Raw genomic sequence first — 23,803 nt, 5'->3', positions numbered from 1 at the left:
AATAATTGTGGACATATGACAAGTTTCATTTAAAATTTTCACAGATGGCGTTCGAGTTGCTGCCTCAACAGGGATAGACCTCCTCCTCCTTGATGACTTTAAGCTGGTCATTAATGACTTAACGTATCATGTACGACCACCAAAGAGAGGTAAAAATGTAGCCTTGATAAGGTCACAGAAATTGGGGGAGGGCATTTGGAAAGAGCTTTATTTTTCCCCAGGTAACTTTGAGAAACAGGCAATATTCAAAGAATACTTCAGGTTTTACATCCAGGTAGACTGTTCAGTTGAAGATTTCATCAAGCACCTGGCACTTGGCTAGTCCATTGACTGAAATTGTTTAGATTCTACATACTGGAATGCTTTGTTATCTGATATAGTTACTGTCTCACAAAAATGAATATTCTATATATTCTATATAACTTTAGCTTCTTCCTTCGTTTTTTCTTTTGGTGGCACAAGTTCTGTAGTCCTTAGGAACTCCGACAACCTATTTGCCTTCATCTCAACGAGGTACTCACCTCAGGCTCAGATTTTTTTTTTTTAATTTGACTTTATTTATTAGTATTATTATTTCTCAATTTGACAAATGAGAGACAGAGAGCGAGGGAAAGTGAGAAAGTAAGCTGCCAGGTCCAGGACTCAAACTGTGGTCACCCTTGTGGGAGCCCAGGGTCTTTAACCACCACACCACCTGCCAGCCCCTCGAGCACAAATTTTAAAAGGACACCCAAAGAACTCAGTAATCAAGTAAAATGATATTTTAATGTACTGTTTTTTTTTTTTTAAAGTTAATGAAGAAAATCCATGATGAACAAAATACCAGGATTTAAAATGAAGACAGAGTCAGTATTACTAGTTTAATTGTTGTTTTTCATTCTGCGCTCCAGTATGACTCTGTGTGGTACTGATGCTGAAAGCTCTCTAAAATAGCATTTCAAGAGCTGACCTCATAGCTTAGTTATGAAGAGAGCTAGATTCCACAGCTGACCATGGTTTAAATCCCAGCCTGGTACATGTACATACCTGCCCCAAATCCCACAGGATAGAGTAACGGAAGAGAAAGGATTGTGGCAGGACCATGCCCATTGGAGGTGCTTTCTCCCTCTCCCTTGCTCTCTCACTTTCTCTCCATTTCTCTGGCAAGCACATGCATCCTCTGGCAATCAGTCAATCAAATAGCTTTTCCAGTTGTGTCTTTGGCCACTTTTATCTTGGTCCTCGATATCCATTGTCACTTACTGTTGTTAATGCCACCAACATTCCCTCTATCAACCTCCTAGGACATCCTTTCTTTTGATCCTTTCATTAAGAACTGGGTCAGGGGAACCAGCAATTAGCGTAATGGCTATGTCACTGGACTCCCATGTAGTCGACCGCGGTTCGTGTCCCCAACCTGGTGGCTTAAAACTCACGCCGGGCATGTGTGCGTGCGTGCCCAAGATCCCGAGAGGAGAATGGAGGAGAAGGGATTGTGGCATGGCCATCCCCCCTGGGGCATGATTTCTCGCTTTCTGTCTCTATGTCTCTCTCTGTCTGGTAAGGGCACACGCCCTATAGCGAAAACCTCTAAAAAAAAAAAAAAAAAAACTGGGTCAGGACCAGCAGATGACATAATGGTTATGTCACTGGATTTCCACATGGCCAACCACAGTTCAAGTCCAAGACCCTGAGGCTCAAAACTCATACTAGATGCATGCACGTGTGTGCCCAAAATCCCTAAAGGAAAATGGAGAAGACATTGCAGCATGACCATCCCCCTAGGGAGTGATTTCTCACTTTCTGTCTCTATTTCTCCAGCAAGTGCACATACCCCATAACAAAAATCTCTCCCCCACAAAAAAAGAATTGGGTCTGGGGCTGGTGGGTGACATGGTGGTTAAGATGCTGGACTCCCACATGGCTGACATCAGACCCGGTGACTTGCTTTCTCACTTTCCTTCTCTGTCTGTCTGTCTCTCGCTGGTCAAATTAAAATAATAATAATAAATAATTCTTTTTTTAATAAAAGTAATCCTTTAAAAAGAAGAAGAAAAGAATTAGGTCCAACATAGAAAAGTTCTGAGTGAAGGCCTGTGTATTAAATGCCCATAGTCTGGTCCATATCCACCTTTAAAAAATATTTCTTTTGCCCCCTACATGTTACCTCCTTTTCCTCCACTGTGGATTCCTTTGAGGTTTCCTGAACTGTGCCCCATTCTCTGGTATCTCAGTATTTGCTCACCTTTCTTTTGCATGAGATGTCTTTCTCTTTTCCTCCTATCCCCCGTTTTCCTCATGTCACAATAATTGATGTCAGCTGTCCCACAAAGCCTTTAATAATCCCATTCTTTCTTTCTCTAACTCCCAACCAACCAGAAGTGATTAATATCTGGATTTTGCTTACTACTTTATTTATTTATTTATTTATTGGTAAATGCTCTTAGAGAGGGTACTGTGATTTTGTAATGCCCGTTGATTCAGCTGGTCATTCTATATTGAACAAAGGAAATGGAAAGCATTTTGGTTGTTCAGAAGCCATAGTCTCTTTGTTTAAGCTTGTTGAAATCGAGCCTGCTAGAGAAAGTATCCTTTAAATAAGAAGAGTGGAAAAGTATCCTTTAGTAAGACATTATTGAATCAGATTTTATTAAGTTGGAAAAACAGAATTTGTAAATCCAGACTGTTAGCTATAATCAGCATGCCCATATGTTTTCTTCTTTGTTCCCTGATTCTTAGGCCAGAAATTCTCTTTAAAGTAACATAAGTACAGGCCCTGTTTTACTCAGGTTGTTTGTGAATTATCTATCAAGTTCATGCTATTTATATTTTCTGTTAAATTGGTAGAATTCTTAAAGTTGACTGACATATTCATATATGAAGTATAACAATCTGAAAAGGTAATAGATAGACTTCCATATATTATGTTGTAAAAAAAAAACTAAAAGTTTTTATTTTAATCTATCAATAATACCAAACATTTGTCTAATACTGTGTTTTTCCATAGAAATGAATGTTTTAGTTTTTTAAATAAGGCTCTTTCTGAGTTGAATAAGGAAAGTTAAAGAAGAAACTGAAAATATCTCATCTATAGTGACTTAGCAGTCTAAAACTCATTTTTGCTTTATCTGTATCTCAGAACTGTGGAATATATGCCCAGCGTCACTGGAAATAAATGAAGGTGGAATGTTTGCAAGAATGATGAAGCTGTAATTAATGCAAATAACTAATTTAAGTGCGAAATTTGATGAACTCAGTTGCCATAATGATATAGAATCTTAAAAGACCTTTTTTAAACATTTGGGGCCAGCAGATGGTGTAGTGACTAGACTCCCACATAGCCGACCACGGTTTGGGTCCCAGACCCTGCAGCTTGAAACTTACAGTGTTATGGGTGTGTACCCAAGATCACAGGAAAATGGAGGAGAAGGCATTGTGTCATAGCCATTCCCCACAGGGGGTGATTTCTCACTTTCCCTTTTACTATCTCTGTCTTTCTCTCTATCTCTCTCTCTCCAGTGAGAGCACATGCCCTAAGACAAAAAACTCTTAAAAAAAAAAAAAAGACCTTTTCAACATTTAAATTTATACATCAAAGCTCTCTTAGCTCTGTTGTTAGCCAAGGATAGATTATGCCATCGGATACCATCTCTCACAGAAGTTCAAATACTACATGAAACCTATAAACTCTTTGTTTTCCCTGCTTTCTAAAGTACAGAGAAACTTTTCTAAATTTTATTTCAGATTAGTTTTTGTTTTAGGGCATGCATACTCACTGGAGAGAGAGAAAGTGAGAAACCACCCCTGCCTGTCCCAGAAGGGATGGCCATGCTGCAATCCCTTCTCCTCCGTTGTCCTCTTGGGATTTTGGGCACACACATATGTACACCCAGTGTGCTTTTCAAGCTTTCAGATCTGGGACTCAAACTGTTCAGTCAGCCCTGCGGAATCCAGCTGCCTTATCCACCATGACACTGGCTGGCCCTAAAACAAATCTTTTTTTCATTTGGTAAAATGAAAAATTGGTGTGAATTTTATTTCCACCATGTTATCTTTCTTTCCCTGGTTAAAGAAGGTGTTGCTGGCATCCAAGGCACCATCATTTTTTGTACTGTATCAACTCTTCTCAAATCCACTTACTCGAGTCTTTTCATTGATTGAATTTCTATGGCAAGTGTACTAAAGGGCATCTTTGAAGACTGTTTTAAATATATCATTAATTCTGACTGTGGCTTATTTCAATCTAGGAAAGAGCTGACCTTAGGCTTTACCTAACAAAATGTCACATGAAGCTAGTAAGATTCTAAAACAGACCACAGTTTGAGACCTGGACCCAGTGGCTTAAAACTCACGCCAGTTGCATGTTCATGCATGCCCAGAATCCTGAGATGAGAAGGGAGAAGAAGGGATTGTGACGTGACCATCTCCCCTGGGGGGGTGATTTCTTGCTTTCTGTCTGTCTGGCACATTCACGTGCTCTATAACAAAAATCTTTCTCATAAAAAAGATTCTAAAATAAAAGCTTTATTCGTGATAACTTTTTCTTTCTTTTTTTTAAAACTCTGACAGCTGACTTCAGCTGGGTTTTTATTAGTTTCTCAAAATATAATTTTTAGGTTTTTGGAAATGCATACTACTCACAGTAGCAGATATTGAATCAAATAATTTTAAAAAAAGAATTATTTTATTTACCTTTATTTGTTTATTTACTTATTTTAATTTGACCAGAGAGGACAGAAGTGAGAGGAAGAGAAGGAAAATAAGAAAAGCAAGCCACCAGGTATGGGATTCGAATCATGGTCAGCCATGTAGGAGTCCACTGCCCTTAACCACCACACCACCTTCCAGCCTCTTAATCAAAGAATTTTATTTTTCATAAAACTGCATGCCCTTGGGGCTAGCAGGTAGCGTGGTAGTTAACATGGCTGGACTCCCACACATCCAACCGCAGTTTGAGTCCTGGACCTGGTAACTTGCTTTCTCACTTTCTTTCTGTCTCTCTCTGGTCAACCTCAAAAAATAAAATAAAAATAAAATAAAATCAGTGAATAAAATTAAATAAAATAATTCTTAAAAAAAAAAACCAAAACACAAAAACGTCATGTCCTATAGATTACAATATAAAGACCTATTCTGTCTTTCCTCAACAGGAGTGAATAGAAGTTGGTATGAGAAGGAGAAGATATATTGCCATTAAGATTATTAGGATGATGTATTTTTATTTATATGCCTTTATAATTGCAAATATGAAATCCTGTATATTTCTTCCTTAGGAGTTACTAAAGGGAATAAATGAAAATAGTAGGACCACAGATAAATTACAGATCAAAATTTTAGAAACTCACAATCATCAGTGATTTTAAACTTTACTTCTAGACTTTAGCATTTGCTTTTACTTAACTTCTTGATCAGTTTTTTTTTAATTTGCTTTAATTTTTGTCTTTAATGAAATTTTTTAATTGCCAGAGAGCATATATATTTGCCAGATAGAGACATGGTGAGGGGAGGGAAAAAGCACCCCTTAAAGGGGCATAGTTATGGCACAATTCCTCGTCTTCCATTTCTCCGTCTTGTCTGGATTTGGGGCATGCATGCACACATGCCCAGCATGTTTTTAAAGGCACCAAGGGCTGGGATTCAAACCATGGTAGGCCATGTAAGATCTGGCTCCCTTAACAACTAGGTTATGAGACTGGCCCACAGGTGTTTCTTCCTTCCTCCCTCCCTTCCTTCTTGCCTTTCTTTGTTCCTCTCTCTCTCCCTCCTTCTTTCTTTCTCCGTTAAATAAAATAAAATCAATGAATAAAATTAAATAAAATAATTCTTAAAAAAAAACCCAAAACACGAAAATGTCATGTCCTATAGATTACAATATAAAGACCTATTCTGTCTTTCCTCAACAGGAGTGAATAGAAGTTGGTATGAGAAGGAGAAGATATATTGCCATTAAGATTATTAGGATGATGTATTTTTATTTATATGCCTTTATAATTGCAAATATGAAATCCTGTATATTTCTTCCTTAGGAGTTACTAAAGGGAATAAATGAAAATAGTAGGACCACAGATAAATTACAGATCAAAATTTTAGAAACTCACAATCATCAGTGATTTTAAACTTTACTTCTAGACTTTAGCATTTGCTTTTACTTAACTTCTTGATCAGTTTTTTTTTTTTAATTTGCTTTAATTTTTGTCTTTAATGAAATTTTTTAATTGCCAGAGAGCATATATATTTGCCAGATAGAGACATGGTGAGGGGAGGGAAAAAGCACCCTTTAAAGGGGCATAGTCATGGCACAATTCCTTGTCTTCCATTTCTCCATCTTGTCTGGATTTGGGGCATGCATGCACACATGCCCAGCATGTTTTTAAAGGCACCAAGGGCTGGCATTCAACCATGGTAGGCCATGTAAGATCTGGCTCCCTTAACAACTAGGTTATGAGACTGGCCCACAGGTGTTTCTTCCTTCCTCCCTCCCTTCCTTCTTGCCTTTCTTTGTTCCTCTCTCTCTCCCTCCTTCTTTCTTTCTCCGTTCTGTTCCTTTTCTTTCCTTTCCTTTCCTTTCCATTCCTTTCCATTCCATTCCTTCCTTTCCTTTCCCTTTTTGCCAGAGGGTATATGCACTCACCAGAGAGAGAGAGGAAGAGAGAAAGTGAGAAAGCAGCCCTCCCCCATGGGGAAAGGTCACATCACAATCCTTTTTCCATTTCTCCCTCATTTGGGGATCTTGGGCATGCATGCTCATGCAGCTGGCATGTTTTTCACGTTGTTGAGTCCAGACTTGAACTGTGCACTTGGCCACGTGGGATCCAGCTGTCTTAACCACCATGCCACAGCCTTTTTCTTAATGTTTTTCACTTTTTCTTAATGTTTACCTCATTTGTAGAGTTTAAAATGTCTGAGGATATAATGATGTCTATTAGTTTTAAATTTTCCAAATTACTGGGGCCAGCAGGTGGCATGGTGATTAAAGCACTGGACTCCCACATGGCTGATCACAGTTTGAGTCCTGGAGCAGGCAACTTTCTCTCTCTCCCTCTTCCCCCCATTTTTTCTCCTCCCTCTCCCCCCCCCCTTTCTTTCTTCCTCTGGTGAGTACACATGCCCTATAGCAAATTTTTAAAAAATTAAATAATTCTTTACTTTTTTTTTTTCAAATTACCCAAATATGAATGTATTTTTAGATTTGTGGACAGCTTTTTCTTAGAGAAATATCACTTTTCTTTATCTCAACACTGAACATGGGTTTACTACAGCAGATGAATGAATCTGCCTTGCCGATCTCACTGTCTGATAGTCCCAGGAATAGCAACTTTCCATGAAAGGCATACATTAAGGGTATGGGGTATGGGATAGGGGTATGGGATAGGGGTACGGACAAAGGGTGGCACAGCAGTAAAACATGCTGCTCTGTGAAGCTGACTCACAAGGGGAGGTTCTAAGTTCTCATCTGGAGACCCAGGTATGTGTGTGCCCCGTGATCTGAGGCTGGTTGAGGCTGGGAGTGGATTATGACATCAAGGTCCTTTTGCAGGTGCTGTCTTTCTCTATCTCGCTAGGAAGAAATAATTGTTTTAACAAAATGTAACCCTTTTCTTTCAGACCTCTTAAGCCATGAAAATGCAGCAACCTTGAACGATGTAAAAACTCTGGTCCAACAGCTATACACTACGCTGTGTATTGAGCAGCACCAGTTAAACAAGGAAAGAGAACTTATTGAAAGATTAGAGGATCTCAAAGAGCAACTCGCTCCCCTGGAAAAGGTAAAAATTCAGATGTCAGATTTTCCCTTCACTTTATTTTTTTTCCAGAGCATGTATGTTTCTATTTTCTAAGTTTTATGTAATTGAATAATGTCAGTCAAATTAATCTACCACTTATGGTGCTGAACATAGTAAAGTTACAATTAAAGCTAAGAAGAACATAATAAAGAATGACTTGGAATCCTGCTAATGGACTATAAGCTTTGAGCGCTAAGTGTACTGCCTTTAACCACATTTACTACTTTTAAAACAAAAATTGAAGTAATGGTTGATCAGGAAAGGTTCTGCATGTAGTAATTATTTTTCTCCAAGTTAAGAATAAATATTATGGGACCAGCAGATGGCGTAGTGGTTACATCACTGGACTCCCACGTGGCTGACCTCCATTCAGGTCCCAGACTCAGTGGCTTAAAATTCACATGGGTATGTGTGCGTGCATGTCCAAGATCTTGGGAGGACAGTAAAGGAGAAAGGAGTGTGGCAAGGCCATCCTCCCTGGGGGTGGTTTCTCACTTTCCCTCTCACCATCTCTGTCTCTCTCTCTCTCTCTCTTTCTTTCCCTCTGGCAAGCACACATGCCATAAGACAAACATCTCTTAAAAAAAAAAAAAAAGAAAAAGAGATATTATATGGAATATTATACAGCTATTAAAAATAATATGTTAGGCCCAATAGGTGGCATGGTAGCTAACTAAGGCTCTGGACTCTCACATGGGAGACCATAGTTTGAACCCTGGACCCAGCAGCTTGAAAATTATGCTGGGTTCTCGTGTGTGCATGCCCAAAATCCCAAGAGGATAATGGAGAAGGGATTACAGTAAGGCCATACCCCCTGGGGAAAACAAAAATAAAACAAAACAAAAACCCTAAATAAATAAATACAAGTAATATGTAAGCCCAATTTGATGTAGTAAATATTTGTGATATATTATGAAAAGTTAAGTATAAAACAGTAAGTATGCTGTTACTCAATTTTAAAGTATATTATGCATATAGCTATGTGTAGGTTGTGTGTGTATATACTTATATATAGAGAGAGAGAGAATGTACACACACACACACACACAGGAGGGAATATATTCCAAATGCTGATAGAGTAGTAGGATTATGACTGATAGTTTTCTTCACACTTTTCTGGATGTTTTTTGATGAATATATGTTATACTTTATTTTTTGTAGAAGTATTTTACCTGTATTCTCTTACTTAATCCTACAGAACAATTCTATAGTGATTTGCAGATGAGGGCCCTGAACACAGCCACTCTGAATCCTGATTCCATACACTGAATTAGTGTGTTGTTCTGTCCCTAGTATATGCAACAAAAAGAGAACATAAGTGTATTTTCATATTCCTCTTTCAAAGAAAGTAATCTTGTGGTTGGATAAAGAGCTGTTAAAACTAAGTTATTCCTGGGACCAACAGTTGGCGTAATGGCTATGTCGCTGGACTCCCATGTAGTCAACCACGGTTTAAGTCCCAGACCTAGTAGTTTAAACTCACACCGGGCATGCGTGCCCAAGATCCTAAGAGGAGAATGGAGGAGAAGAATTGAGAAGGATTGCGTGGCCATCCCAACTGGGGGGTAATTTCTCGCTTTCTGTCTCTTTGTCTCTCTCTGTCTTTCTGGTGAGCGCATGCACCCTATAGCAAAAACCTTTCAAAAAAAAAAACTAAGTTATTCCCATATTTTCACATACTTCAGGGGTAAGACATGAAATACCAATGCCCTAAAAAGTGTTTATTCCTGTAAGATATTTTATTTAGTGAAAACTATGATACAATTTTAAAAGACAAGCTCTATTTACTAGAATCGAGACTAATTTGTATCTTGATTATTAGTTCTGTTTCTTCAGTGAATACAGAACAGTTTAAATAAAGAGTTCCAGATTGGTTCTGTGTCAAAATGCCTTACAGTTTATCATGTGTGTCCAACAGGTACGGATTGAGATTAGCAGGAAAGCTGAGAAGAGGACAACTTTGGTGCTATGGGGTGGCCTTGCCTATATGGCCACACAGTTTGGCATTTTGGCCCGGCTCACCTGGTGGGAATATTCTTGGGACATCATGGAACCAGTCACTTACTTCATCACTTACGGAAGTGCCATGGCAATGTATGCGTATTTTGTAATTACACGCCAGGTAAGAATTCTTCAAATAACTTTGTATTTTCGTTTTAGTTTTGGTATAGGGCTCTTACTGGAGAAAGACAGAGACAGAGGGGGAAAGTAAGAAATTGCCCGCCCCGGAGGTATGGCCATGCTGCAGTCCCCTCTACTCCACTCTCCTCTGAGGATGTTAGATATGAACTCACAGGCTCCCAACATGTTTTTTTAAGCTGCTGGGTCCAAGACTCCAGCCACTCAGTTGAGCACATTAACTTCTGTGCCACCTGCTGGCCCCACTTCTTTATGAAATAGTAATAAAGTTTAGGTTGTCAAAATAGTTGTCTTTTCTCTCGTTCTTTTGAAATTAAATGCTGGTTTATCATTTACACATTCTCACACACACATGTGTGCACATGCACGTGAGTGCCATGTTTGTGTCAGGCACTATTCTGGGTACTAAAGGTAGAGAGGTAGATATAAGATCTGGTTTCTGCCCTCAGGGAGCTCACAGGCTATTGAGAGAGAGCCATGGTCCTGCTAGTGGGTTGGTGATTAAGGCAGCTGGATCTAACCTGGCCAACTGCACGGTTCAAATCTTAGACCTGGTGGTTTGAAAAATATGCAGGCATATGTGCACGTATACCCAAAATCCCAAAAGGAGGGAGAAATGGAGGAAAAGAGATTGCAGCTTGGCCATTGTTCCTAGAGGGCGTTTTCTTACTTTCTCTCTCTGTCTCTATCTGGTGAGCACATGTGCCCCATTGCAAAATAAATAAATGAATAAAGTAGGTGAGACTTTGTTTTGGAACTTCTAAAGGCTACTACTGTAGAATAAGGATGAACCTGTTGTAGATTCCCTCAGAGACTGTAGCTCATCTTTGATTCATCTCAATCTCGTAAATTGGATAAAGGTAGTCCTAGAATACTGGTAACCCTAGAGTAATAGTGCTCACAGGCTCTAAGTAGAAGCAACTGTAAGTTATCCCTGGGAAGAGAAAACATTATCCTAAACCTCAAATTATTTCTACAGGGAACCAACAGTTAGCATAATGGCTATGTCGCTGGACTCCCAACGTAGTCAACCGTGTCCCGGACCCGGTGGCTTAAAACTCACACCGGGCGCATGTGTGTGCGTGCCCAAGATCCTGAGAGAATGGAAGAGAAGGGATTGCGGCATGACCATCCCCCCTGGGGGGTGATTTCTCGCTTTCTGTCTCTATGTCTCTCTGTCTGTCTGGCGAGCGCACACGCCCTATAGTGAAAAAAAACTCTCAAAAAAAATTATTTCTACAAATAATTTTGCAAATGTGAAGTTGAACATACAATCAAAAATAAGCAGATACATAAGGAAATACCTACAGAAATAATAGCCATTTGAAACACATATAGGGGCTCCAGATAGTGGCATTATCAGATGTAGCCTTTAAAATGATTATACTTACTATATTTAGGGAGATAAAAGGCAAGGTTGAGACTACTGACAGACAATTTGATGTTTTTTTTTTTAAGTGATAAATGAAAATTCCAGAAATGAAATACACTGGAAGGATTTAACAGTAGATTATACATAACTAAAGAGAGAAATGCTGATCTAGGATAACTCAGAAGAAACTATTCAAATGAAGCATGGAACAATAGAAAGATATAAAATACAGGAAAGGGTAAGAGACAGATGATACAGAGAAAAGGCCTACTATATATTTAATTTTATTTGAATCTCAGAAGGAAAGGAGAGAAAAGATGTGAAGAAACAATATCTAAAAATCTATTATCAGAGAATTTTCCCAAAATGATGAAAGACTTCAATTCACAGATTTAAGAATCCCAACAAATGACAATCAATATTTTAAAAAAAGAAAAAGAAATCCACACTTAGACACAACAATAGTTAAACTTCAAAAGCCAAAGCCAAAGGAAAAAATCTTAAAAGCTACCAAAGAGGAGGTTGGCTCCATGGCCTTGTGGTTAAGGCAACTGGATCCTACATGGCCAACCACATAGTTCAAATCCCAGATCTGGTGACTTGAGAAGCATGACAGGCCTTTGATGCATGTCCAAAATCCTGAAAAGAGGGAGAGATGAAGAGAAGGGGTTGAGGCATGACCATTCCCCACAAAGGGTTCTTTGTCCTCTCCCTCTCTCTCTCTGTGTCTCTCTCTGGCACATATACACTCTCTAGCCAAAAGAAAAAAATAATAAAATGGATAAATAAATTATAAAGTAGTCATACAATATAATTAAAGATGGAAATAAATAACTATAGCTACTCAAAAAGAGGAATCTCACAAACGTAATGCTGAATAAAAATAGGTATGTATAATACATACTAAATTACTCCGTTTTTGTGCAATTCAAAAAAACAGTGAATCTAAGCTGTAGAGCTTAGGGTTCTATGCTTAAGGAGGAATGTTATAAGGAAAGTAAGAAAACAATTACCATAAAAATCAAAATAGTGATTACTTTGGGGGAAAGAGGTATTTATAACTGAGAAGGGACAGGAGGGAAGCATCTGTGTTTTTGGCGTTTTGTTTTTTTTTTTAATCTGGTGATGATTAGCATGTTTGTTATATGATGATTCATTAGCATTTTTGTAATGTGATTCAATGTTATGTACATTTTTATATGTCTTCTTCTGTGTTTCACAACGAAGTATTTAAGAAGTAATTAAATATCTTACACAGCACATTTAACACAATCTAATCAACATTTAGTAAATGCTTAAATTGGTGAAGACATTATTCTAAGGGCTAATCATTCAATTTCTCCTTTACTTTTGTAGGAGTATGTTTATCCGGAAGCCAGAGACAGACAGTACTTACTATTTTTCCATAAAGGAGCCAAAAAGTCACGTTTTGACCTAGAGAAATACAATCAACTCAAGGATGCAATTGCTCAGGTAAATTTTACAAAAATTAAAATAAATCTTAACCACATCTTGTATAGCATTATTATTCATTATTATTCATTTTACCATACTGTAAAATGAGTAAACCAAAAGAATAATCCAACTCTCTTCTTACTGTGCACATTATTCCTTAGTTGATTTAAAAAAATAACTATATTGTAGCCATGGACACCTCTCTAGAAAATTTTATAATGTAAGTAGACAAAAGGATGGTAGGTCCCATCTATCCTATTAACACTAGCCTATTGACGTTTTTAGGCTTACTTTTTTCACTTTACTTCCTTTGAGTTGTCCATTTTTACTTTTGTCTTTTTCATCTTTCTACAATAGTTGACCTACAAATTTCTCACTTAAAATGTGTGGTAGAACTAGGGCAAAAATAAAATCTAGGTTTGGCAGGAAAACTTCTGAAAATCTTTGCCAGGCACAGGTCAAACACGATTAAACTGGAAGGTGCTTTTTAAAAAGATTAATGTATTTTGGCTCAACCACAGTGGCACAGCACTAATTCAATGATGGACAATGTTGGAAGCCATATTGAAAGATCTGGGTTTAGTTCCCAGGTTGGCTTGTACCTGCTGGGTGTGCATATATACTTGCCTGATCATGGCTGGCTGGGAAAGACTAGAGAGGAAAGACCCTGTTGGGGGGGGGAGAGTATCCTTTTTTTTCCCCCCCCTTTCTCTTTCTCTCATAAAAAATAAACTTCTTTTTAGAAAATTGGTGTTTCATTTTCCATAAACACTATCTCTTTCAAATTTGTGGATGTGCCTCCTTACTGCTGCAGTCTTTGATTTTGATGAATAAATCATTACTTTTCTCTATAGTCTTTGTGACTTCAGAGACTTTTCAACAGTCTCTAGGAACTCTTTATTCTTCTCATGTTTAGGTGCTCTGGACCTTCTTGGTCTTTTCTGTCTCTTAATGGTATTGGGGTTGTACTTTGAATAGGCTTAATCTATCTTCTGGCCTTGGCCTAAGTGGACTTTGTTTTGTCATTGTGTGTGGTGCTTATTGACTGGAGGGAAGGCATCAGAATCATATCTGGAGCTATCAAAAATACAGATGCATCAACTCTGCCCCAGACTTATTAATCCAATTCCTCAGGGGTGAGACTAAGCATATGTGAGTTTTGGAAGTGCTGCAATTGACTGCATATCCCTGTTTTAAAATTCACTGGCAAGGGGAAAAACTTAAACAGATACTGGGTAAATAACTAAAATCTTGGGACCAGCAGGTGGAGTGGTAGTTAAGGGCACTGGACTCCTACATGGCCGGCCACAGTTCGAGTCCCAGACCTGGCAGCTTGCTTTTAGGTGCTCTGGACCTTCTTGGTCTTTTCTGTCTCTTAATGGTATTGGGGTTGTACTTTGAATAGGCTTAATCTATCTTCTGGCCTTGGCCTAAGTGGACTTTGTTTTGTCATTGTGTGTGGTGCTTATTGACTGGAGGGAAGGCATCAGAATCATATCTGGAGCTATCAAAAATACAGATGCATCAACTCTGCCCCAGACTTATTAATCCAATTCCTCAGGGGTGAGACTAAGCATATGTGAGTTTTGGAAGTGCTGCAATTGACTGCATATCTCTGTTTTAAAATTCACTGGCAAGGGGAAAAACTTAAACAGATACTGGGTAAATAACTAAAATCTTGGGACCAGCAGGTGGAGTGGTAGTTAAGGGCACTGGACTCCTACATGGCCGGCCACAGTTCGAGTCCCAGACCTGGCAGCTTGCTTTCTCACTTTCTCTCTCTCTCTCTCTCTCTCTCTCTCTCGCTTTCTCTCTCCCTTTCTCTCTCCCTCTCTGTCCCTCTCTGGTCAAATTAAAAAATAAATAAATGAAGTTAAACAAAAAATTATTATAAAAATAAATAAATAAAATCTTGAGTAGCATAAATTAAAGTTCTGGATCCAGGTAGAGGTTTGTGAAAGGCTTCTCACTAGAGAAATGCCATCAAGGTGCACATCTCAGGTCTCTACATTCTTAAGCCCCTGAGGTACACCCTATTGCGAGCACTTCCTTTTCTGAAGATTTTATTGACAGCTGGAACTGCCTAGGACAGACTTCCATTTTGGATTTTCTCTTTGTTGTCCCATGCTTTGGGTTAAAGCCCTTTGTCTTTTTTTTTTTTTTTTTTTTTTTTTTTAACTATTTTCTTTAACGTTATTTATTTTCAATTTGACCAGAGAGGGACAGCGTGAAAGAGAGAGAGACAGTGAGAGGAGGAAAGTGAGAAAGCAAGGCCCTTAACCACCACACCACCTGCCAGCCCAAGCCCTTTGTCTTCTGAGCGCTCTTATTTTGGGAGGAAGTGAGATGATCTCTGACTCATTGTAATGAAGAAAAGACAGGGTTTTTTCCCAAGTAAATAGTAATATCATTGAAATCGTCAGTGGTCAGTTTTTCTCACTTTTTGTTTCTATTTTAGGCAGAAATGGACCTTAAGAGACTGAGAGACCCATTACAAGTACATCTGCCCCTCCGACAAATTGGTGAAAAAGATTGATCTGCAAAGAGCCTCTGCATCCCAGCAGAAAGATCACCTGTTTATAACTCTTGCCTTTTTAATTAAAAGCATTGCAGGTGGAAGCTGGGAGCCATGTGGGGGTAGTGGGTTTTTACCTTTAATCAAAAACAAAAACAGAAAGAATCTTAGGAAAAAAGGAATGTTAAAATCTGAAGATCAGACATTGTGGAATATAAGCTCAAAGGGCTTAGTGAATATTGTCTTAATCAAGCATCTCAGTTTCTGGATGAAATGATGCAATTAATTATATAGTTGAGAGATTCATAAAGAGAAAATGATGCTGGGAGTGTTGGTTTCTGGTATCTTTGCAGGATCAGCAAAACAGTAACGCACCAGCACCCCACCCAGCTCTAATTTTTTTAATTTAACTTTTCTTATTTTTGACATAGGAGTAAATAAATATATCAGAAAAACAAATTCTCATGATATGCGGGTAACAGTCTGAGCCCATATCATTCGCATTTATTTTAACTTGGACCCAGTCTCTGCAAAGTTACCAGGACTCTCCCTCCTATATCCATTTTCTGACCATCTACTTATACCAGTTGGTTACACTAATTCTGTCCATATAATAATTGGAAGCAACTTATGACTGTTGATAATGAACACTTAGGATTATCCCTTAATAACTTCTTAAATGGCTCTATGTCCCAGTGCTCCGGATCAGTATCTGGAAATCATGGGCAACATTGCATGAGGTCTTTTTTGTTTTGTTTGTTTTGTTTTTTAATAATTAGTCTTTCAGAGGAGGAAAAATGTCCTTCCTTTATATACGTATCCCCTTTAAAGTCCCCCCTTTCCTCCACAAGTCAAATCAGCGGGGGAATGTTCAGCTGTATTACCAAATCAGGAAGATGTAAGGTTTACAAACTGGCTAAAAATCATGGCTCGGTAGCCATCTCGGAACCAGAATAATTTCATTGCTGTTAATCTGCTTGTGTGACAGCATTCCAGGCCACCACCTCATTTGGAGGCCTTGTTAATCTTGAAGGACAAAGGACGCAGGACACAGTGTTTGTGAGCCCTCCCACCTCCACAACTTCAGTTGTAAATCAAGTGTGCGGATCTCAAAGGGTGCAATTTATACAGAAATACATTTCTATGGCTTCCTTCAGTCTACCTTCTCCACCCTATTTTTTCTTATCTTAAATTGAGAGAAAGAAGAATTAATCTTATACTCTATCAATATATTTTCTACCATATTTCCAGATGACATTGGAACTTGAAGAGTCAAAGGAATCTGTGTGTAATATCCTGTTTTTAACTACTATGGGCACAGAACGGAGAGGATGATAAAGGCTTGCCATACCATGGATTGGCTTTTTTCTTTCGCGTGATTCATCCCTCCTCATTGTGTCAAGGGGTTTCTTTCTCTTTTTCTTTGACCTTTGGGATTATTGTGTGTGGAAAGAAAAACTCTAAATGACAAATCAGACTCTAGGTGCCTTGCAGAGGTTGAAGGCCAGCCCGGATTGCTGCTGCTGCTCCTGCCACCACCCCTCTCACTGGCATGATGGAATGAAAGGATGCATGTCTTCACTTCCCAGTCCTCCTCCCACTTCCTTCCCCTGCCTACCCCCAGTCCTTCGGCCCCTTCCCTCATTTATTTTTGTTAAGTTGTGTGAATTATTTTTAAACCATTATCCTGTTTGCGTGCGGGGTTTTTAAGAAGAAACAGCACAGTGCAAATGAGCAAATCCTTTCGGGTGTGTGGGAGGCAAGGGAGGAAGACATGGAGAATAGTCCTTTACACAAATAGTAAAATACTGAATATGTGTAAAATCCTGTATCATTTATGAAATATGTATAAAAAGCAATGTACCTTCTGGAACAATAAATACTTATTCAATTTTTGAACTATAGTATCTCATTCTTTAAAACAAAACTAGGGAGTCAAAGCTTATTTTCCTGTGTTTCTAGCTGAGAAGCTTTTAACTACCGAAATTAGTTTATATAAAAATATAATTATTGAATTAAGCTTAGTTTCTAGAGCCTATGTTTCAAAAATGGTCATTTCATTGATTTTCCTAAACCTAACATGGTCAGTATTTTTCTGATTTTCTACAGTCACCAAGAGGTCAAGTGACCTCTTACCACCATAAATAAAGTCAGTGCTGAGGGGCCAGCCAGTTGGTGTGAAGTTTAAAGCAGCTGGATACCACATGCTTGAATACATGGTTCAAATCCCAGACCCAGGAACTTGAGAACAACACCAGATGCATGTGTATGCATGCCAAAATCCAAAGAAGAGAATGGGGGAGAAAGGATTGTTGCATGGTCACCCTCCTTAAGGGTGATTTCTTAATTGCCTCCCCCTTCCAGCAAATATACATGCCCTATAAAAAAAACACTGAGACTGAGTCCTCATCTCCTGATTGACTGGAAGAATCTCCATTGTATCAGATCACCTTGATGGCCCAGTGTGGGCTCCTGGACTCCAGAAAGTTGTCCAAAGAGAACCCAAGATTAAATATTTATCATTTTCAGCGTTCGTATCAAATTTACAGTGATTGCCAAACAGGAAACTATCATATGCTTCAAAATTAGTTAAAGGTATATCAAAAATCATGGGATCAGCAGATGGTGCAATGGTTATGTCGCTGGACTCCAACGTAGTTGACTACAGTTCAAGTCCCAGACCCAGTGGCTTAAAACTCACGCCAGGGACCAGTAAATGGCGTAATGGTTACATCACTGGACTCCCATGTAGTCAACTCTGGTTCAAGTCCTGGACCTAGTGGCTTAAATCCACACTGGGCACGTGTGCGTGCATGCCCAAGATCCCAAGAGGAAAATGGAAGAAAAGGAATTGTGGCGTGGTCATCATCCCTGAGAGGTGATTTTTTTGCTTTCTCTCTCTCTGTCTCAGAGAGCATATACACCCTATAGCAAAAATCTCTCTTAAAAAACATATCTGTATCTTTTAATTGTTTTAGTGGGGTATGAGGTCATATTCAGAAAGCCTCCATAGTGAGAACCAGCAGGTAGCATAGTGGTCAAGGCACTGGATTCCCACATGGCCAACCACAGTTCGAGTCCTAGACCTGGCAACTTAAAAATCACTCTGGCACATGTGCGTGCATTCCCAAAATCTCAAAAGGAGAATGAAGGAGAAGAGATTGTGGTGTGATTGCTCATGTATCCTTTCTCTGTCTCACTCTGGCAAGTGAATGCGCCTTATGGGGCAGGGAGGAGCCTCCAAAGCTATGTTCCTGCTTCCTGGCAGTTCGAAGCAGTCTAACACAGACACCACTGAGACATATGTAAAGTATAGGACAATAAGATTAATAATTTTGAGCTGTTGTTCACATTCAACAAATAATATATCTACATATTCCACACATTCTGTTAAGTTTTGCAAGAGATTTTCTTTTTTTTTTCTTAAGGAAAATAAAAACATGATTCCCACCTCTAATGATTTAAAGTTTAAAGTATAGTGACCTCAAAAATATCTGATTTTAAAATGAACAAAAGGATCTAACAGTGGCATGGTGGATAAGGCACTGGACTCCCACATGACTGACTGCAGTTCAAGTCCTGAACTTGGTGGCTTGATAACCACACCAGTCACATGTATGTATGTGCCCAAAATCCAAGAGGAGAATGGAGGAGAAGGGATTATGGCGTGGACATCCCTATTAGGGGTAAATTCCCACTTTTCCTCTCTTTGTTCCTCTGGTGAGTGCATGCACCTTATGGCAATAAATAAATAAATAAATAAAAACAGACTTGAATAAATATTTCTCCAAAGAAGATGTATAAAAATGGCCAATAAACACATTTAAAGATGCTCAGCATTGCTAAAAATTTTGGAAATACAAATTAAAACTACCATAAAAATACCACTTTGCACACTTTAGGATTGCTATTATCAAAAAAAAAGTGTTGCTGAGATGTGGAGAAATTGGGACCCTTTCCACTACTAGTAGGATTGGCCCCTCTAGCCTAGTGGTTAAAGGAGCCAGATCCCAACCACAATTTGAATCCTGGTGGTTAAAAGCATACTGAACATATGTGCCCCAAATTCCAACAGGATGACGAAATGGAGATGAGATTGTGGTGTGACCATGACTCACTGGGGGTGCTTTCTCCCTCCCTGTCTTTCTGGTGAGCACACGCACCCTCTGGTAAATCTAAAAATAATGAAATTCCAATACATACTATAGTGTGGATGTACTTTGCAGACATATGCTAAATGAAATGAGCCAGTCACAAAAGAGACAAGTGACAAGTGACCTCTACAACCATAAATAAAGTCAGTGGTAAGGGGCCAGCCAGGTGGTGTGGAAATTAAGGCAGCTGGATCCCACATGACTGAATATATGGTTCAAGTCCCAGACCCAGGGACTTGAAAAAAAGACACCAGGCACGTGTTGCGTGCATGCCCAAAATCCCAAGAAGATAATTGAGAAGGGATTGTGGCATGGCCATACTCTCTTAAGGATGATTTCTCTTATATATGATTCTACTTATATGAGATACGTAGAGTTGTTAAATTCGTAGAAATATAAAGTAGAAACTGTGGTTGGCAGGGACTGAGGGGAGGGGAGAATGGAAAATTAATGTTCAGTGGCTACTGAACTTCATTTTGGGAAGATGAAAAACTTGTGGAGAGGGTCATGGTTGCCCAACAATGTGCTTGTACTTAATGCCACTGACCGTACACTTAAAAAGTGTTAATATGATAAGTTGTATGACTTGTATATTTTACCATTTAAAAAAAGTTTTCATTAAAGGATTAAAGATAGATAACGCATACTGTTACATCCTATCTAAGTACAGGTTAACAGTTTTGCTGAGGGACCATAGACTTTAGCTGGAAAAGTGAAAGAGCTCTCTCAGTGTGCTTTCCCAGACCAGTGGCATGGTGTACCCAGAAAATCATTAGAAACATACATTTTCTGGTGCTGGCCAGAGAATTAGATCCGAATCCACGTGGCCTATCACAGTTGAAGTTCCAGTCCAGCACCTTGAAAAATACAGCAGGCGTGTGTGTATGCATACCCCAAATATTGACAGAATGGAGAATGTTAGGAGATGAGTAAGTCTGTTGTTTGAAAGATATCTGAGCTAAAATTACAGTTTGAGAGTTACCAATACATAAATGGTAAATGAAATAGGATGAGTGAGATCATCCATGGAAAATGGCATCCAAGATGGAACCTTGGATAAGGTTCATACACGCACTCAGTGTGTTTTTCCTTTTCTTTTTCAGAGATTTTTGCTATAGGGCACGTGTGCTTGCTGGAAACACAGACAGAGACAGAGAGACAAAAGAGAGAATTCACCTCCTGCCCCCTAAGAGGGATGGCCACATCGCAACGCCTTCTTCTCCATTCTCCTCTCGGGATTTTGGGCACGCACGCACACGTGCCCAGCATGAGTTTTAAGCCATCTGGTCCAGGACTTGAACCACAGTCCACTATGTGGAAATCCAGCAATATAACCATTATATCATCTGCTGGTCCCACCCAGTGTGTTTTTCAAGCTGCTGGATCTGAGACTCAAACAGTGCAGTCAACCATGTAGGATCCAGCTTCCTTAACCACTATGCCATGCACTGACCCAGAGTATTTTCATTTTTTAATTCTAATAGCACATACTTTAGAAAAAATAAAATAGCAACAAGTGTTATTGTTAAATATGGAGAAAGAGAGGCTAAAAGACACCAAAGAAGCAATCAATAAAATCCAAAATGTAGAGCATTCTATAGGACAAGAGATCGGGTTTCTTCAACACACGCCGTAGGGGAGAGAGAGGGATGACTGTTACAGATTAAAAGAAATTTAAATGACACAGACAAATGCAATATGTAAATCTTGTTTGACTCTGACTTGAATCTTATTTGAAGCCAACAATTAAAAGAAATACTTGAAACCTTGATGGAAATTCAAATATTGACTCTTGTTTAAATCTTGACTCAGACCAACAATTAAATGAAATGCTTGGGGCCAGCTCATGACCTGGGGGTTAGAGCAGCTAGATCATCTACCACGTGGCAGGTAGACCATGCGGTTCAAGTCTTAGACCTGTTGGCTTAAAAACACCAGGCGTGGAGCCAGCAGATGACATGGTGGTTAGAGCGCTTAGACCCCCATATGGTTGGAGTCCCAGACATGCCAACCTGCTTTCTAACTTTTCCTCTCTCTCTCTCTCTCTGACCATACACATTCAAGTAATAATAATAATAAATAAAAGCTTTAAAAAAAAGGCACATGTGTGTGCATACCCAAAATCCCAAAGAGAAAAATGAAGAAGGGACTGCCCTATGGGGAGTGCTTTCTTACTACCCCCCACTCCTGTCTTGCTGGTGAGTACATGTGCCCTCTAGCAAAAAGACTTTTAAAAATATGGACTGGGTATTAGATATTAAGGAATTATTACTAATTTGCATAGTTATATGCTAATCAGTAAAAAAAAGGAAGACTGGTATTATATATTAAGGAATTATTGCTAATTGGCATAGTTATAATGGTTATCTGTAAAAAAGAAAGACTATATATTAGAAATGCATACAAATATATAAATGAAATGAGATTGATAGAATGTTAGTAAATATTACAGCTGGATATCCATTATCATTCTTTCTACTTTTGTATATGTTTGAAATTTTTGTAATAAAAAGTTAAAAATGAAATGGCAGGTCAACTAAAAAGGAAAAAATTTAAATGGGAGGGAAAAATCCTGCCATCCTGGGAATTCTTGTTTACAGAACCAAAGGGCTATCTGGTAAAAGTCCTTGACTCTAGCAATCAATCCTGGCAGCCAGTCTGGGTTTATCTCATGCACACGTCCTCTGTTTCTCTGCAACACATATGAAGCATTCAGATGGCTTCTTGGGGACAGGAAGTTGTGAGGTTTTGTTTTTCTGTTAAAAGCACTGACTCTGAGCAGCACTACCCTGCAATGAGGCAGGCCCAGAGTCACCCTTTGCTGCCATCAAACCACAATTTAAGCTAATGATCAAATTGCCTACGTTTCACTTACTTTAGTGATAAAAGAGTCTATTAAAATTTTGATACCAGCAGTTAGCATAACGGCTATGTCACTGGACTCCCATGTAGTCGACCGTGGTTCAAGTCCCAGACCCAGCAGTTTAAACTCACGCCTGGCGTGTGTACGTGCGTGCCCAAGATCCCAAGAGGAGAATGAAGGAGAAGGGATTGTGGCGTGGCCATCCTCCCTGAGGGGTGATTTCTCGCTTTCTGTCTCTCTGTCTCTCTTTGTCTTTCTGGCGAGCGCACGCGCCCTATAGCAAAAACCTCTACAAAAAAAAAAAAAAAATTTAGATCAATGGATATTCCTTGCTGGACTGTAAATTCTATGTTCACAAAGACCATTTTTATCTTATTCACTGTTGAAAACCAGTTATGAACGTGGCCCCTTATTAAACATTAGTAAGTACTAATGTTTAATTGAACTGCCACCCTTAGGAGGAAAGAGGCCACAATAATTTGAATGCCACTGAGATTAGTAAAAAAAAAAATCGTGTGAAGACCATTTTAATGACTACTTCCCAAAGACAGTATTCCTTTCCCAGTCACTAGAAATTTGGTTCTGAGGAAAAGTAACTTAAGTGAGGGTGTGCAGAAATACGAGACGTCCAAAGTATTAGGTCTAAGTCAGAATGCGAGAGAAAACTTTTGATTTCCCACAGACTCTGGTTTAATATATTTTTGAAAAACAATTTTCTTGACTCTTTTCATCCTTCTCCTTCACAGTATCTTCATTAATAGTACTTGCTAATTCTCAGATGTCCAAAACACTCAAATGTCAGGGAGCTAGAGAACTCCAAACCTGAGATTACTAAGGCTACGTCTAGAGGCTCGTGAAATATAGGTTCCTAGGTGTTCCCTCTTTTGTCTAAAAGTAAAACTCTACTACATTCTGATATGTAACTTTCCAGAGTGTTGTTAATAAGTAGTTCCTCATTTTAAGTTCCTAATCCTATCTTAATGTGCGAATTCATGAAAGAAATACCACTAAACCATTTTGAAGGTTGGGGAAGAAAGGCACTATTAAAAACTTTTGAGATGGGAAAAACAAAAGATTTCATTCTTATTTCCTGTTCCTTTAGGAAGTTTTGAGGTCAAAGGCCATGTTAAAACAGACTTGGGAGCTTGCTACAACAGACCACGCTCCTCATTCCACACCTGGTCTAACTGCTTTAGTCTGTGCTCTCGTAAACTCCCTAGCCATCTGACCAAGACATCTCCTCATGACCAGCTCCGACAGTCTGACTGAATCCCATTCTCATTTAGCATGCAGTGCCAGATCCGCAACATCATGAAATCAGTTCCTAGAAATCACAAAACAAGATTTTGACAGGAGGGGATGGCCCTCATTTACAATTCCCTTTTGGATAAGATACTGGAGGTTTTGTTGCAGGGAATTCTTGAGAGAAAACAATAGGAGGATGAGGGTTTTTTCCCTAAAGAAGAATATCAATAAAATAACCCTGTTGACAGTTAAAGCAGTTCTTCTAGCTGGGGCCAAGGCCAGAGGAATCGACACCTT

The 23,803-nt window shown here is 38.9% G+C and overlaps 1 protein-coding gene across 1 annotated transcript in view; it reads left to right on the top strand.

Annotated features, from left to right (window-relative positions):
* MCU (mitochondrial calcium uniporter) overlaps positions 1–17,143 on the top strand; it is a gene marked incomplete at its 5' end in the record, with an annotated part of 168,890 nt that extends 151,747 nt beyond the window's left edge. The window contains 5 exons of the mRNA XM_027768920.1: positions 45–149; positions 7,585–7,745; positions 9,682–9,885; positions 12,631–12,747; positions 15,188–17,143. Coding sequence (XP_027624721.1) covers positions 45–149; positions 7,585–7,745; positions 9,682–9,885; positions 12,631–12,747; positions 15,188–15,265 — 665 coding nt within the window. The remainder of the gene's footprint in view (positions 1–44; positions 150–7,584; positions 7,746–9,681; positions 9,886–12,630; positions 12,748–15,187) is intronic.
* Positions 17,144–23,803: the final 6,660 nt, after the last annotated feature.

This window comes from Tupaia chinensis, unplaced genomic scaffold (assembly GCF_000334495.1).
Source record: "Tupaia chinensis unplaced genomic scaffold, TupChi_1.0 Scaffold148012_1, whole genome shotgun sequence".
Lineage (NCBI taxonomy): Eukaryota > Metazoa > Chordata > Mammalia > Scandentia > Tupaiidae > Tupaia > Tupaia belangeri.
Note: the sequence above shows the minus strand (reverse complement) of the source record. Positions and strands in the feature narration are given on the sequence as shown.